Raw genomic sequence first — 15,472 nt, forward strand, 5'->3', positions numbered from 1 at the left:
TCTGTCACATACATGCTGTGGAGCTCACAAACTCTGTCTCTCTCAGACACTTTATTTCTTTTGAAGCCTGTTCAAGCCAAACCTACTCAATGTTGACACTGAATAATTTTAATTGTTATTACAATAACATCCAGTGGTGCTTAGTTTGTTATTTCATTTGGTTCAATGATATTTGTAAAATTTAGTCTGCTTTACTTTGTGTTGTTAACATAATTTCAGAGGTTAAAAATCACAAGATCAATACCTGATTTTAATTTAGTTTTGATCTTTACTGATTAAACATAAAACTACTGTATGTAAATTCTCTTGTGGCCCTCTCATGGACAGAGTGTGTGTGTGTGTGTGTGTGTGTGTGTGCGTGCGTGCGTGCGTGTGTGTGATGGGAGGCCTGGGAACCTCCTCACACACACAGACACTCACCTCCTTATCGCACACTGAGAACTAACAGGCCTTGGTAATTCATGGCTACAGAAGGGGACTGAAGAATCTCTGTGTTTTTATTTATATGTGTCATCTTCTATCACACAGAATTGATGGACTTGTTCTTTGATGCTGACTCACAGACAACAACAAACCTCCCAGTTTGTTTGTGTAGAAAGCAGGTTAGCGTTCTGACAGCATCAATAGTTCTAAAACTCTGTGTCCTCCCTTTTTTTTGATAGAAAGATCAATTGTTTTTGCTCAAAGCAGAAGAAGAAAATATTCACTGTCAGTGTTCCCTCAAAGCCTGTGGCCTTTTGTCCATTTGTGGTACGTGTTCCCACAGTGTAGCCGTTAGCATGCCTGCCTCGAGAACAGAGAGTCCTGGGTTCGATTCGCAGAGGAACCATATGCTTGAAAATGTGAATCCTCCAAAAAAAGTGTCTGCTAAATGCATAAATCTCATGCAGTGCTTAATATAAAAACAAAAGGAACTGATAAGGATTTCTTTTTTTTTCCTCCACAGTACCACAGGTCCTCAAGAGCTGCACGGAGTTCATTGAGAAACACGGTGTGGTGGACGGCATTTACCGTCTCTCTGGAATTGCTTCAAATATCCAGAAACTGCGGTGAGAAATACTCAAATACTCAAATACTCTAAACTGTGGGCTATATATAAGTGGTGTAATAGTACGATGACGTGTACAGTTGAGTCCAGCAATGATTGCATCATAGTTGGGGTCATTGCTGGACTTCAGACTCTGGGTCTTTGTGTTTTGTATAACAAAACTTATATCTTATAAAGGTGTTGTTCCTGCTTCCCAATTTGAATAATTTTGTCTTGCATGACATTTTTGTTTTCTCACTACATTAATATTTCCAAATTATTTCTTAGTTTAAGGTAGACATTCAAGCTCAACATTGTGTCGGCAGCTTGTCTCATTTGCAATGTAACAGAAAAAAACTAGGTTAACCTCAGGGGCTAGTCAGTGTTTATTGACAAGCTATGTTTTCCACAGATACAGAGTTCTGTATTTCAGTGGTCTGAATGTGTCAGAAGTCTGTGTATCAGTGAGCTGGTTCTGACAGACCGGAGATAAAACCTGGCAAGGGAAAACAAACTAGTACCATAGACTGGAGTATGTTCTGTTACCAAAAAAAACTGATAACACAGACATAAAGCCTCCTTAAGTGAGTTGGTTTGGACCACCCATCAAAAATATGTCATTGTTTATTTCCTCTCTCATCAGACATGAGTTTGACTCTGAGCAGATCCCTGACCTGACCAAAGATGTTTACATCCAGGATATCCACTGTGTGGGCTCGCTGTGTAAGCTCTACTTTAGAGAGCTGCCCAACCCCCTGCTCACCTACCAGCTCTATGAGAAGTTCTCTGTAAGCATATCGCCGGCAGCACTAATCACTCCTCACACACTTCACTCACGATGTCCATGAACATTACTGTTACAGCAGTGACTTTCAAGGCTGCGTTTACAATCCCCTCTACGAAGAGTTATGGGAGTTGATTGATTGATTACAAGATTGCATTCTGTCTTTAGAACAATACATTCCTCAGGTTCATTCTGCACAAGTGTCGTAAAAATGAGTCACTGTCACTTTAATTAATTTGACAGCAGTGTACTTGACACACTCTGTCCTTATGCAGCAGTCACAGTGTGTGTGGATTAAAATAAAAACAATAACTTTCTCCAAGTACAACAGAGCTATCCCTGAGGATGAAGTAAATGTTTGCTGGTTGTTATGGCAGCCTGGAGAGAGGAGCGGGTTGGCTGGTGTTCCACTCATGATCCATGTCGTGCTGTGAACACCAGTGAACAAGCTTAACATGTTCACTCAAACATCCCATCTTCCTGGTCTTACATCATTTCCTTTTTCTCTGTAGGAGGCTGTATCAGCAGCCACAGATGAAGAGCGGCTCATTAAAATTCATGATGTCATCCAGCAGCTTCCGCCCCCGCATTACAGGTCAGTGTAGAGGCACACTGCCCCCCACTGGAAAACACAGTGGTTGCCAGATGTTTGGTGTATGTTGTTAGTGTCAGCTTTATATACTTTATATATATATATATATATATATAGTAAAGTAAAAGGGAACAATTTGTCATTGGTAATCAATCTAATATTAAGCTATATCAGTGTAAATAGTGTAAATATTCAAGCACAAAAAATTGGTGTGCTGCAAACATCACTGGGTCATTTTGACCATTAATGTGTACATTATTAGTGGAACAATCTGAATCTAAATTAAGGATGGTTTGATCCTAGAACTCTGGAGTTTCTCATGAGGCACCTTTCCAGACTGGCAGCCTTCAGCTACATCACCAACATGCACAGCAAGAACCTGGCCATCGTCTGGGCCCCTAATCTGCTGCGGTGAGCCCTGTGTAAACTGTTATATGGTTAACATAGCTGTTATTGTGACCTTGAAGCTGCCTTACACAGTATTTGTAGACTTGTTTGGCGGAAAATCTATAAATGTAAGCCAACCACTGCTTTTTACATTGATCTTTCTGTGTTTTCTGCTTAGATCAAAACAGATCGAATCAGCTTGCTTTAGCGGCACAGCTGCCTTCATGGAAGTAAGGATCCAGTCAGTGGTGGTGGAGTTCATCCTCAACCATGTGGATGTTCTCTTCAGCACTAAGCTCAGCTCATTAATACGAGAGGGAGCAGGTACATGCAAGAGGCTGCTGCATAAATTATTATACCTCTTTGTACTGCACATTTGCTCATGGTTTTTTGTCAAACTAGGCCTGAACTCACTGTCTCGGCCCAAGTCACTGCTGGTTTCATCTCCCTCCACTAAACTTCTGAGTCTGGAGGAAGCCCAGGCCAGGACTCAGGCTCAGATCAACTCTCCCGTCACTGAGGACAGCAAGTACATCGAGGTGGGAGAAGGTCCAGCTGCCCTGCAGGGAAAGTTCCACACCGTTATCGAGTTTCCCACCGAGAGGTTTGTTGACTCCTACTGATAGACCAGATTCATAAAACAAATATAGGAAATGTTGGAGACCTTATTATTTGTTACTAAAAAATACAGTGCATTTAAATTCTACTGTTTGTGTTTCCCTCTGCTGGTTACTAATAGAATTGCAGGCAAACTCACTTACCCTGCACCAAGTTGCCAGTTCTGGCTGTCTTTAGTTTTTCATAGCCACTTGTATTAAAATAAATGTTGCTTTTATTTTTGTAGGAAAAGGCCACCTATTAAATCTAAGAAGTCTCCTGTGGGGAGTTGGCGTTCTTTTTTCAACCTAGGCAAATCGTCCTCCATGTCAAAGCGCAAGCTTCATAGAAATCCCAGTGAGCCGAATGAACTGAAAGCTATGGCCCTCGCAGGTAAGTCTTTTCTTCACAATGGAAAAGATAACTTGCATTATTTACACGTAAATACTGACCCGTGTCAACCAATATTTTTCAGGAGGCAGAGGAGAAACTGCAACATTAAGATCAGCCAAAAGTGAAGAGTCATTGAGTTCCTTGCATAATGTTGAAGGTAATTCTGATTGTCAGCATAATTAGTTTAAATATCTTATGCAACCCAAAAACTGTGGCTGTCACACTTAGAGCGTAGTGAATTGTTCCCAATTAAATCTTTCCCATTTCACCAGGGGAAGCTAAAGTGTATCGTCCTCGGAGGCCACGCTCCAGCAGCGATGCCCTGTCAGCCTCCTTTAACGGTGAGCTGCTAGACAGCCGACAGCACTGCAACTCCTACGACAACCTTGACGCCACAGAGGAAAGTGATGGAGATGATGGGCCCATCTGCGTGCCTGCTCTAATCTCACCTCCTCGCTCAGCAGGTGAAGACGTGGACCTCAGCCCACCGGACATTGGCATGGCCTCTTTGGACTTCGACCCAATGTCTTTCCAGTGCAGTCTCCCAGACACGTCTTACGCCTTCCCCGTGGATGACTCGATAAGCGGTGCTGAGGCCTCCACATTAAAAAGGAGCCCTGGCAGCATCTGTGGTAAAACCAATGGCCCTGGTGTCTCCACTTCCTTTTTGGGCTGCTTGACCTCCCCAGTATTGTCCACAACCTTCATTTCAGCTGCTGGAGAAAACATGGAAAACAAAAAACTTCCAACATCCCATTCATACAGTGACAAACCTACACAGGCTGTGTCACCCATTAAATGCAGTAAAGCCATCAGTATGACACCTTTTCCTACTTCAGAGCTTTTCACTACAGAAATGCCTGACAAAAGTAAAGGTGGACAGGCTGTTGCTGCACCATCGTTAGCTCCACCTGCAATTCCAAAGGACTCTTCTAACCCAACGGGCAGCGTGCTGCTCAGGCCAAAGGAGCGGCCACTTAGTGAAGCATTCCAAATGGAGCTACAGTCTAAGCTGACGGCCTTTGAAAGTACAGAGAGTCAAGAAAGGACAGTAGAGGAGAGTGTCCAGCAGACACCAGCTGCCAGCCACCAAGATCTTCAAGGTAAAGAACAAACACTGTTTTTTATCAAGCTTCTGAGTCTAGAGGTAACCTTCACGTAGCAGGATCAAACAAGTGTCTTAGTGCTGATGTAAAAACACATCTGTTGTCAGTTTACACCCAAACCTGGTCGTGTACAACAGGGACAGATAAAACTGCGTCTCTGCAACATGCAACTTAACATAACACATAATAGTCATATGTGCACAGAAAAAAAGTATTCAAAACTCTGACTGCTAAAAGGTCTAATTGCTAAAATCTGTATTTAAGAGGTACACTGTGCAGGGTTTATGCAGCATCTAGTGTTAAAGATCTATGTTTTGGTTTAACGGCTTCAAACTGTGTAGGTTAACATGACAAAAATCACATTTTATTTAAACAAAATAATTTTGTCTTAATTTTAAAAATGTTTTAGATGCAATTTAAACACCCCCTTCTTTCACTCCTAAAGCACCTTAAACCTACCTGCCTGCTGCCTTTTTGTTCACTCACCCACTGCTGTCTTGCCTTGTGATTATTGAACTTTAGAACCCCCTGTGTTTTTGTATCCCAATAGGAGTTGTAGCTGCGGACACTTCAAAGGACCCCACCCCTTATTCTCTCAGCGCCACAGCCCCAACCTCTGCCCCTCCTCCTCCCGCTCCTCCTCCTAAAAATGCTGCCCGCATGTTGGCCCTGGCCCTTGCTGAGTCTGCCCAGCAGGTCTGCCTCCAGTCTCAGTCACGGTCCTCCGAGCCCTCGACACCGAACCTCCAGTCACAGGATACCTCTGAAGACTTAACACCTGCACTTGCACCACAAGTCACGGCTTCCTGTGAGGAGAGAGCTGAACAAACGTGTCCTCCTCTACCACAGCCACCACCAACTACTGCCACGGCTGTCATCATGGCATCATCCATTCAGCTCCATCAAGTTCATCTCACCTCAACATCTAATCCTACAACCAAGCAGCAGCAGCAGCCAGTAGAGGTCACAGGCACGGTCACCAAAACTATGGAAAGTGCTACATCTTTGAGAAGTCCGCCTGAAACACATCCACCAATAGAGTTCCCCTCACATGACACCCCTCTGTTAAAGTGTCCCCCACTTCCCACTACAATCAACCCAACCTCTCCAACAAGGACAAGTCCAGAAAGGCTGCAGATCCTCACAGGGCCGGTCCATACCAGCTCCACCCCAGCCCCGATCCAAAGTGGCAGCGGTAAAGTCATACCACAGCCTGGTTCTGAGGTTAGTACTGTGTTCTAAGGTGATTATGTGTTCTGTGTTTATTTCTAATTAACAGATGCATATTATCATAACAGTTAAACTTCATTTGAAATAATATATTCAGCATTGTATCAGTGGGTAAACACAAAACACAGATGTTTTCTAGTTGTAATGTTAGATCTAGATGTAATGTTAGAGAGCTTCGATATGCTTTGTTTTTGTTTTTTTTATCAAATTCACCCAAGGACTTTTTAATTTTTAATATTTGAAAATTTTAATTATTAAAAACAAAGGCTAAATAATAAACAAACTAGATTCACAGGATGGTATAACATTTTCTTTTCTTGCCCTTACTGTTACTGCTCATGTGTTAAAACCTAGTAATGAAATGTATGCTGAAATGTATGCTTTAGTAAATCACTGTTTTTCTGTATTTTGCTCAGGTCAAATCAGACAACAAAGCATCACAAAGCATCACAAAACCTTTAGAACAGCCACCTCCTATAGCCCAAAAGCCCAAAAATCTGGCTATCCCACCTCCCCAGACTCAAACACAGACGCAGCTTCAGCCCCACCTGCCAACGCCACCACAACCTCAGACACCTACTAATCTGCAGATTCAAACACAAGCCCTCCCTAAACCACCAACACTGTCCAAGGCAAGTGCACGTGTAGCCCCCACCTCTGCTGAGCCTCTGGAGAAACCTAGAGAGGCAATTAAACCAGTACAGCCCTGTACAGAGTCCTCAAAGTACCACGACTCGTACACCCCTAAACCCCCAGCTCCTCCTGTCCGGACCATCGAGAGTAAACGAGCCACTGCAGCCCTCAGCCAAACTGAAGCAGCCTATCACGCTGTGGATGAAGGCCTTGCACCTGGCCATATAGAAGACGCCCTGCCTCAGCGTCCTCTTTCTCCTCCTCATAAGTCTTCCATGCACCAGCAGGCCTACCTGTACCATCCTAAAGGAGAGCCTGTTTTAGTTGAATCTCCAGGAGCTCCTTACTACCACCAGAGGCCGGTTACTCTTGGCCCACCACCGATGACACACCACTACAGGCCAGACGACGTGCCTCCATATCTTTCCTACGTGTCCAAGTCTGAGCCCCAGATTCCTTATAGTGCAAGAATGGACAACAGATACAGCACATTAGGCCCAAGATCCTATCACCACTCCATGAAGTCCAGAGGAAACTCCCGTGGCATGTTTGTGTCAGCAGGACCGGGGCATCCAGGTTACAGCCACGACAGAAATCAAGGCTACCCCACTATTCGCAGAGTACACTCACTACATGTTCCTTCAGCTGTTCGCTCAGTGCCCATTCAAAGGACCGAGGTTCCTCCTGATGATGACATGTTTTTCTACAGGCCCATGTATCAGTGCAAGGCCTACCCACAGTCCCCGCAGCAGCCCCCACAGCAGTCCTCACAGGGAGATTACCATGTCACGCAGCTGCAGCCTTACTTTGAGAACGGCAGAGTGCAGTACCGCTACAGTCCATACTCTGGCTCAGTGCACCTGGAAGCACCATTCTGTGACATGGACCCGTATGCCACAATTCGAATCCGTCACTTTCATCCTCACGGCAGCCGAGATCCTGGAGCTGTATCTGGTCGTTCGAGCGGAAAGGCAGCTGGGTATCACTACCTTGCTCGCCACATTCTCCCACCTGGTAAAGAGCACAGCTTTGTGAGCAGGGACATGCCCCCAAACCATGGGACCAAGGAATCTGCTGCCTACCTCTCATGGGACCCAGAGGAGTCAGAAAGGCTCCGTATGCACTCCATCCGTAGGGAGAGCAGGGCTAGACAAAGGATTAAAGGTCCAGTCCTCTCTCAGTATGATAATGTTGGCTTATACACACCAGCAGATATATCAGGTTATGAAACACTCCACCTGCGTAGCAAATCCGACCCAGGTAAAGCTGTGCTGCTTGTAGCTGAGAGCAAAGATGGACGCTACCTCCCTAGACATATGGTTTCAGACCCTGATGTCCTCATGTACTTAGAGACTGACAAACATGTCCAGGGTTGTGACAAGTCAGATGGACTTTCCAAGCAGAGCAGTTCCAAAAAATGCCACTCATCTCACTCACCTCCTGCAACTCTGAGCCACAGCCTCTCCCATCCAGAAGGTGGGCGATACGAGAGCGGAGAAGAAAAGCTGACTGCAGACGGCAGCAGGCCCAAACACTGGCAGCAGGAGTGCCCTAACAAGAGGAATATCCAACCACGGTATGAGTGTCCTGATTCTGACCATCCTCAGAGTAAGGGAAGGGCATCAAGCAGTTACCACAACACGGACGACCATGCATCAGTTGCCAGGGAACAAGTGTCCCGCTCCAAACCAGAGAGATCCCACAGTGTCCGTGAACAGCCGCAATACAGCCAGAGCAAAGACATGGACAGAGACTACTCGTATCAAAAACACAACACCAAAACAACAACTCAGTCCCACTATGATAACTTGGACGATTATCACCCAGTACCTCAAGCTCAGGCCCCAGTCCAAAAACATGGCTCCAGCTCCTTTCCTGCTCCAGGATTCTCAGGGAGCCACAGCAACAGAGCATACTCCACAGCACTGGGCCAGGGAGCCTTCATTCAGACTGAGCTAGCCATGCCGAGACCAGAGACTGAGATATGTACAGAATAGAACACTATGGGGGAACATGTGAAATGATCTTTTGTTTTGTTGAAGAAAGACTAATGAGCTGAGCAGCCTCTGCAGGACAGTGGACTGTGGCATCACCAATATTTTTGCTCCTGTGTATTTTTCTTGAATTTTAAGACTTTTTTCAGAAAGTCCTGAATGTACCTAAAAATTACTGCTTAAGATCATAATATTGACTGATCAAAACAGTAGCCAGACATACATGTATATAAGAAAAATGCAAGGGTCCTTCAACAAGAACCACAAAATATGTCAAATATATATGAATAGTATCTGTAGTAAAAAGGGATTTTTAGTTGTATTTTTTGTTAGGTGTGGCGCTGGGTATGAGCATCATCTGGAAATAAGGTTTGCATTTTAGAAATGCATGCACTCTTATCTCTTACAGAACAGTTCTGTGTAGATCACTATCATTAAGTTCTTTCTGGAAATAACAGCACAAGTTATTGAAACCGTTGACTCCCTCTGCTGACGTGTGCAGGAATCTGCAATACGGTGTGTCCATGTTTGTCTCCGAGTTTCCAGCCAGGTGTGTGAGTTTGATGAAGAGCTGCAGTGGGTTTTACTTTTAATTATTACAGTGGTTATCAATATAATTTGTTTTCTGTGGCTGTGTCATTTTGATGTAATTATAAACAGATTTTGGTGATAATGGAATGTTTTGGTACTTGTCTGTTCTTCAGTGGAAGAGGGACCAAATGACTTGGCGCAGTTGTTGCACATTAATGGGATACAGGTGATAAGGTTGATGTATAAGGTGGATTTATATTTCCCTTTTCTCATCACATTAATGGTACATTAATGAACTGGACTAACTTAACACATCCGACAACCACTCTGTCAAAACGTGGAAAAAATATGTTGTTGCATCTTTGAGCAAAGCCAACAACTTTGTTATGAGCCTTAAATTTTATTCCTGACCCTATTGTGTTTAATTTTACTGTCCTATAAGCCTATTGTCATATTGCACTGACATGGTGATAGGTTTGGCAGTGTAGATGATGACTCTTTTCTGGGCTGACGGTTTGATCTGTTGGGGTATTTAGTTTTATATCACCTCTGTGATTCTGAAGTTAAAATATTAAAGGGTGTTTTTTGTTTGTTTGTTTGGTTTTTTTTATGATACCCGGGGATCTTTTTTAGCTGCAAATTAATGTATACTACATTCATCTGGTATTATACAACATGCCCTTTAGGTTCATAATAATACCACTACAATGTATTTGACATGTCTAAATCCAGGTTGTACTCTGTAACCATTCAACTTCTACATTGCTTGCAGGTTTTTCCTCCTCTTGCCTTATGTAAAGCCTCTACCTTTTCAGATGGGGTGTTGAAGTAAGGCACTGTGTACTTGAATGTGAAAACACTCTTGTCTCAAATTAGAGGTATCTAACGTTAGATATGAAATAATAAAACTTTTCAGCAGATGCTGTAATCAATGTGTCTTCTTGTTAAACTCTGGAGCGTTCTTGATAAAAGTTGTCATCTACTGCAGAGAACCAGCTGTGTGAGGGTGTGTTAACCTTTTAAAAACTGGGATATATTTTTTATCTTGGCCTTCAACAAAACATGTTTCTAAAAACCCAAACAAACAGAATGTAAATATTTTTTTTGCCAAATGTAATCCACCAATTTACCAAACATTACTAAATGACAAAAAGTAGAAATTCTAATTTTTGTAATATCTGTTGAAATCATGCAATACAAAAATGTTGCACTAACAACAAACATTTCAGTAGAGCTATAAAAAAGAATAATTATTTTTATATCTTGTATAATGTTCGAATATAACTACAACAACTAGTGGCCCTTAGTGAGGATTGAACCAAATTTTATTTATAGTTGTATGTGGCATAAAATTAAATGAAACATTGAGAGCATTCTCAAGAAATAAAATAACCAAAGGGTGCTAATGCAGCACAGGCTTTTTTTTGGCTCAAAATAGAATATGTATATAAAAAAAAGACCTAAATGACCGTTAAGCCTATTAAGCCAATTGAATAGCACTACAATTGCACATCTAAATACAAATCATAATCATAGTAACACCCAATCCTAATGGAAATTAAATGGCCATGTATTACTGTAAAGAGCCTATGTGCGGCAACTGGTACACATGCCATAGTTTGAGAACTGCAGCTGATTTGTTGTCCCTAACTATGGATTTTGTATAATTCAATTTGGCTCACAATTATTTTTTATTACATACCACTTGCACTGATAAATTATTTGAGGTTGTGCTTATTAAATTACTTGACTGTAAAATTAGTTGAAAAGAGCTAAAAAAAACCCCCATACAAAATATTTGATAATAAAAAACATGTAATAAAAGAGAACTCAAGGGTTTGCTCGAGAATCATGTAGTTTTATTGTTTATGTAAGGTCAGAAAACTTTACGTTTATCCAAACCATTTGTAAAAGGAACTGCAAGTGTGAAAACATGGGAATTTATTACAGATTGGCCACATAAGAAAACAACAAGTGTGCGTAATGAGAAAATAAAGTTATGTTTGTTCGCTGGATTTTCATCTTGAAAAACAAGAATTTGTTTCTGTAAGCGAAGTTTCCGTGTTTACAAACGTTGCCAGTTGCATTGTGGGAGACAGATGATTGACATTGCCGCCATTTTGCCTTCCCTCTCTGCTTCCATTGTGTGAGAGATAGTAAATATCTGACACTGCCAGAGAAGCACAACGTACTTGTTTCCGTCATATATCTGACACTGTAAGAGAAGCACAACGTACTTGTTTCCGTCGAAGGAAAAGACGTAAAATTGACCCTCGGTAAGTTTAGTTTCAGTCTAAATTTATATCCATCTGGAAATTATTTAACATTTTGTCTATAAAATGCCTGATTTTAAGTTGTTTTTGTATTAACAACGCCTGTTTTTTCGACGTTATGTTGGGGAGAAAGCAGCTGCTCCGATGCCCAGGCTGAGAGAAGAGCCGCTCGTTACTTCAACTGCACAAATATCTGCTCCACTTTCAGTCTCGTCTTTACTTCGTTTTTTGCTTCAATATTGCATCGTTTTTTCGCGTGTGTAGCGCGACACTTGTAGCTTCATTTGTGCCGCATGTTTTGGTGGCAGTATTGTTAGAACACGTTGTCTGTTTATGTTGAAAAATGTTGAAGTTTACGTCTCGCTCACTGTTCGCTGGTACGTCGACAGCTTCATTACGCTCTGCGGCCATAATCTTGCGGTATGAGGCGGGGTTTTTGTTGCTTGTCCCGCCTACAAACTATGCAGTTTTGAATGCCATTCGTCGTTACATATTCAAGGGACACAGTGGATTCGTTTATTTATGCATAATGACCAGGTTATAGCGGCGTCATTGGTGGAAGTGTGAGGCAACACTCTTCGGATTGGTTCGTTGCTCTGTGTTTGTTGTGAAATCCCGGTTTCAACATTTGAAAAGGCTGACTGAAGGTCAGAGTAAGTGTTAGATCCAAAGTTAAATATTTAAAGAACTATTACTAGTTATATTCACAAATACGAATTTATCAGTAAATATCAAAATTGTGTTTAATGCGGTATTTTGATGTACAAACAAACACAGACTATGTAGTTTTGTAGTTATGTGGAGTTTAATATTTGTAAAGTGGGTGTAAAATCCCTTTAGAAAACAGACTTGAAAAATAGTTTTACAAACCATCTGATAAACAATCTAAAAATAAACAGTAAAACAAAAAATATGAAAAACTTAAACATGGTAGTTATTGCCATCAAACAGCATAATTACTTTAATGATTAAAAAATTATACCTTATGAATTATAACTAATACATAATAATTTGTAGTGCAGTACTGTTCAAAACAAATGCATATTTACATTTACATATTTACACATATATGTACAATATATTTGGTGAGCGTTAATTTGTGACTAGTCAACTAACTGGCAACATGCTACATAATGGTTGCAATTGTAAAAAAAAAAAAAAAAAGACCAGTAACCAATCTTCATGACATTTAAATTAACTGTCAGAAACAATTGTTTTTGGTACCAGTTACATGGTTTCATGGATTGTTTATTTGAACCCCCTTTCATGCTTCTTTCTTTACTGTTCTTGTCTAGGGGATACTTCATAAGTCATGGCTCGTACCAAGCAGACCGCTCGTAAGTCCACTGGAGGAAAAGCTCCTCGTAAACAGTTGGCCACAAAGGCTGCCCGAAAGAGTGCGCCCTCTACTGGTGGTGTAAAGAAGCCCCATCGTTACAGGTAGGAAAATTGATATGAACTTGTTGAGTGTTTGGTGGTGCATTTTCCCTGAATGATGTTCAAATGATCAACACATAGTAAGATAAACTGAACAAATTGTTATCAGGGAACCTGATTATTTAGAATCCTAGAACAACATATGTCATATTCATTCATTTTTAGTAGGAGCACTAACTTCCACTAACAGGATTAGCATTTATAACATTTTCTGCTCTTCGTTTTTTAGGCCTGGTACTGTTGCTCTGAGAGAGATCCGTCGGTACCAGAAGTCCACTGAGCTTCTGATCCGTAAGCTGCCGTTCCAGCGTCTGGTGAGGGAGATCGCTCAGGACTTCAAGACTGACCTGCGTTTCCAGAGCGCTGCCATTGGAGCTTTGCAGGTGTGTTGACATGCACAAAAAACATCACTATCATAGAATTCTGATTGCACTGTGTAGTACTATTTTCTTTGTGTATAAAATACCAGACTTGATTTTTGTATTTATCTTTAACCCAGTACTACAGAGAGTATCGATAATGATGTAACGGAAGTGATTCATTGCTTCATACTCATATGCCAAAGAAGTACTATGTCTATTTGTTTTTCTTTTTTGGGAGTCTATTTTGTCTGGATCTGCTTCTTCTATTATCCATCCCATAACACACAGCTCAAAAACTATTCTTTTTTTTTCTATTCTGGTATTCTCGATTTTATTCCCACATTTGCTACCCAACTGCTCAGGGAGTTCCTTTTTAACTGCTCACAATTTTTATTGTAACAGTCAAGTAAGAGAATAACAGCAGTGACCACAGTAGTTTGACCAATTACTTTTTCCAGCTAATTTGTTGAGGTTTTATCTCTTTTGTTAAAGATTAGTTGAATATGTTCATTCATTTTCAAGTTAAATTAAAAAAAAAAAACATGAAAAACTGCATTGTTTATAAAGTGTGGTTTAAATTGTCTCACACCTGACATTGCTAACGGGTCCATTTCTCCCTCTTTGTCCTGCAGGAGGCCAGTGAGGCCTATCTGGTGGGTCTGTTTGAGGACACCAACCTTTGTGCCATTCATGCTAAGCGTGTCACCATCATGCCCAAAGACATCCAGCTGGCACGCCGCATCCGAGGAGAGCGTGCTTAAGACGCTCTCCTCCTTCTTCTTTCTCCTCTTTTTTCTCTACATGTCCCTTCCTCTCTCCTCCCCATTGTACTCCACCCACACCCTGCACCCCTTGTTTCCCAACCTGCCCTGCTTCTCAGTAGACATTAGAGTAATTCTGATTATGAAGAGATAGAAATATGTTAAAAGTCTGGTCTCTCATAGGTTCGTTGGTTTTGTTGTTTTCTTGTCTTCACCAAATGTTTTAGAGTTCATTGTTGTGCATATTGACAGTTTAGCAGATCAGATCATCATGTGTTCACAAAGTCAAACAGGCATCTCTGGGTTTGGGTGAAATTTTGGAAGGTGAAATACTCTCCTGGGCTTTACCTGGATTGTGAAGTCAAAAGGTTCCTTTGGTGTTGTACACAGGGGCAAAGTATGGCCCAAGGACTAGTCTGCTTAAGGGGAGCTGCAACTTCCACAGCAGGGTGCTATTTTAAAACTGGTCCTAAAGCCTGTGTTCTCATGAACACCCTCCATCCTTTGGCCTGCCACCCTCACCACTGGGACCCAAACTGGGATATACCCTGGTCTGTTTGGCCATTTGTGTTTACATGTCAACTCTGTTATTTTAAACCATTTGGTAACCAAGAAAAACTGTTGTTTTGGACTTTTGGTTATTGTTGTGGATAAGGTGGTGTTGTTTTTACACATCGTCATCAATGACAGACATCTCTTCATTTATTACTTCCAATATCGTTGAAATAAAACAAGAAACATGTTTTTCTTTTACAGTGATCTGTTTTGTTAATGAAAATCAGGAAGGGCTCCTTTGTTTTCTAAGGTAACATCAGTCCTAACAGCAGCCACACGGGGGCGATGGTTTACCATCTCCTGTTTTCTTACCTGTTCACTGTAGATCAGTCTTCATCTATTAAGCCTCTGTCTCTATTTTTATCACCACAGTTTAGGCATTAGACTCATCACTACAGTATAAATTGATGTGATAGTTAAAATGACACTCTGCATGTTTAGACTTTGTCTCACACTTTCTGTCGCTCTTTCTCTTTGTAGATCTGAGAGAAAAAAAACTCCCTCTGAAAATTTGTGATACACAATATAACCTCATATTTGTTTTCTTTGATATTTTTTCTTATTCCTTGAGATTTTCAGACGTATAAATAAGCTGATCTTTGTATTTTCCAAATTTGTCATATTATGGTGGTAATAAATAGGTGTCAAAACAACAAATTGTCTTTTTTTTTCTGTCTGAGCTACAATGTTACACAAAGTTTAGGTTTATATTATAGCTCAGCTGTGGTGGATAATAGTCAAAGCTCAGATGGTTTAACAAAGAAACAACAACCACGAAAAGCATAAACTGCTATTTTACAATTAACTGCA

The 15,472-nt window shown here is 41.3% G+C and overlaps 2 protein-coding genes across 7 annotated transcripts in view; both read left to right on the forward strand.

The window, feature by feature from the left end:
* Window positions 1–10,202, forward strand: part of arhgap32b (Rho GTPase activating protein 32b) — a 78,422-nt gene extending 68,220 nt beyond the window's left edge. For all 6 annotated transcript variants that reach the window (XM_008332487.3, XM_008332488.3, XM_008332489.3 and 3 more), the window contains 11 exons: window positions 947–1,049; window positions 1,671–1,815; window positions 2,324–2,406; window positions 2,707–2,814; window positions 2,969–3,114; window positions 3,193–3,394; window positions 3,635–3,780; window positions 3,863–3,937; window positions 4,053–4,883; window positions 5,437–6,110; window positions 6,533–10,202. In XM_008332487.3, coding sequence (XP_008330709.1) covers window positions 947–1,049; window positions 1,671–1,815; window positions 2,324–2,406; window positions 2,707–2,814; window positions 2,969–3,114; window positions 3,193–3,394; window positions 3,635–3,780; window positions 3,863–3,937; window positions 4,053–4,883; window positions 5,437–6,110; window positions 6,533–8,746 — 4,727 coding nt within the window. In that variant the 3' untranslated portion in view covers window positions 8,747–10,202. The remainder of the gene's footprint in view (window positions 1–946; window positions 1,050–1,670; window positions 1,816–2,323; window positions 2,407–2,706; window positions 2,815–2,968; window positions 3,115–3,192; window positions 3,395–3,634; window positions 3,781–3,862; window positions 3,938–4,052; window positions 4,884–5,436; window positions 6,111–6,532) is intronic.
* Window positions 10,203–11,364: 1,162 nt separating this feature from the next.
* LOC103394977 (histone H3.3) lies at window positions 11,365–15,315 on the forward strand. The gene is made up of 5 exons (XM_008332494.3): window positions 11,365–11,449; window positions 11,495–11,550; window positions 12,843–12,987; window positions 13,214–13,367; window positions 13,979–15,315. Exons 3-5 carry the CDS (start codon window positions 12,860–12,862, stop codon window positions 14,105–14,107), a joined length of 411 nt encoding a protein of 136 aa, XP_008330716.1. The 5' UTR covers window positions 11,365–11,449; window positions 11,495–11,550; window positions 12,843–12,859; the 3' UTR covers window positions 14,108–15,315.
* The last annotated feature ends 157 nt before the right edge of the window (window positions 15,316–15,472 follow it).

The sequence above is a fragment of the Cynoglossus semilaevis genome, chromosome 19 (assembly GCF_000523025.1).
Source record: "Cynoglossus semilaevis isolate Cse_v1.0 chromosome 19, Cse_v1.0, whole genome shotgun sequence".
In the NCBI taxonomy this organism is placed as follows: Eukaryota; Metazoa; Chordata; class Actinopteri; order Pleuronectiformes; family Cynoglossidae; genus Cynoglossus; species Cynoglossus semilaevis.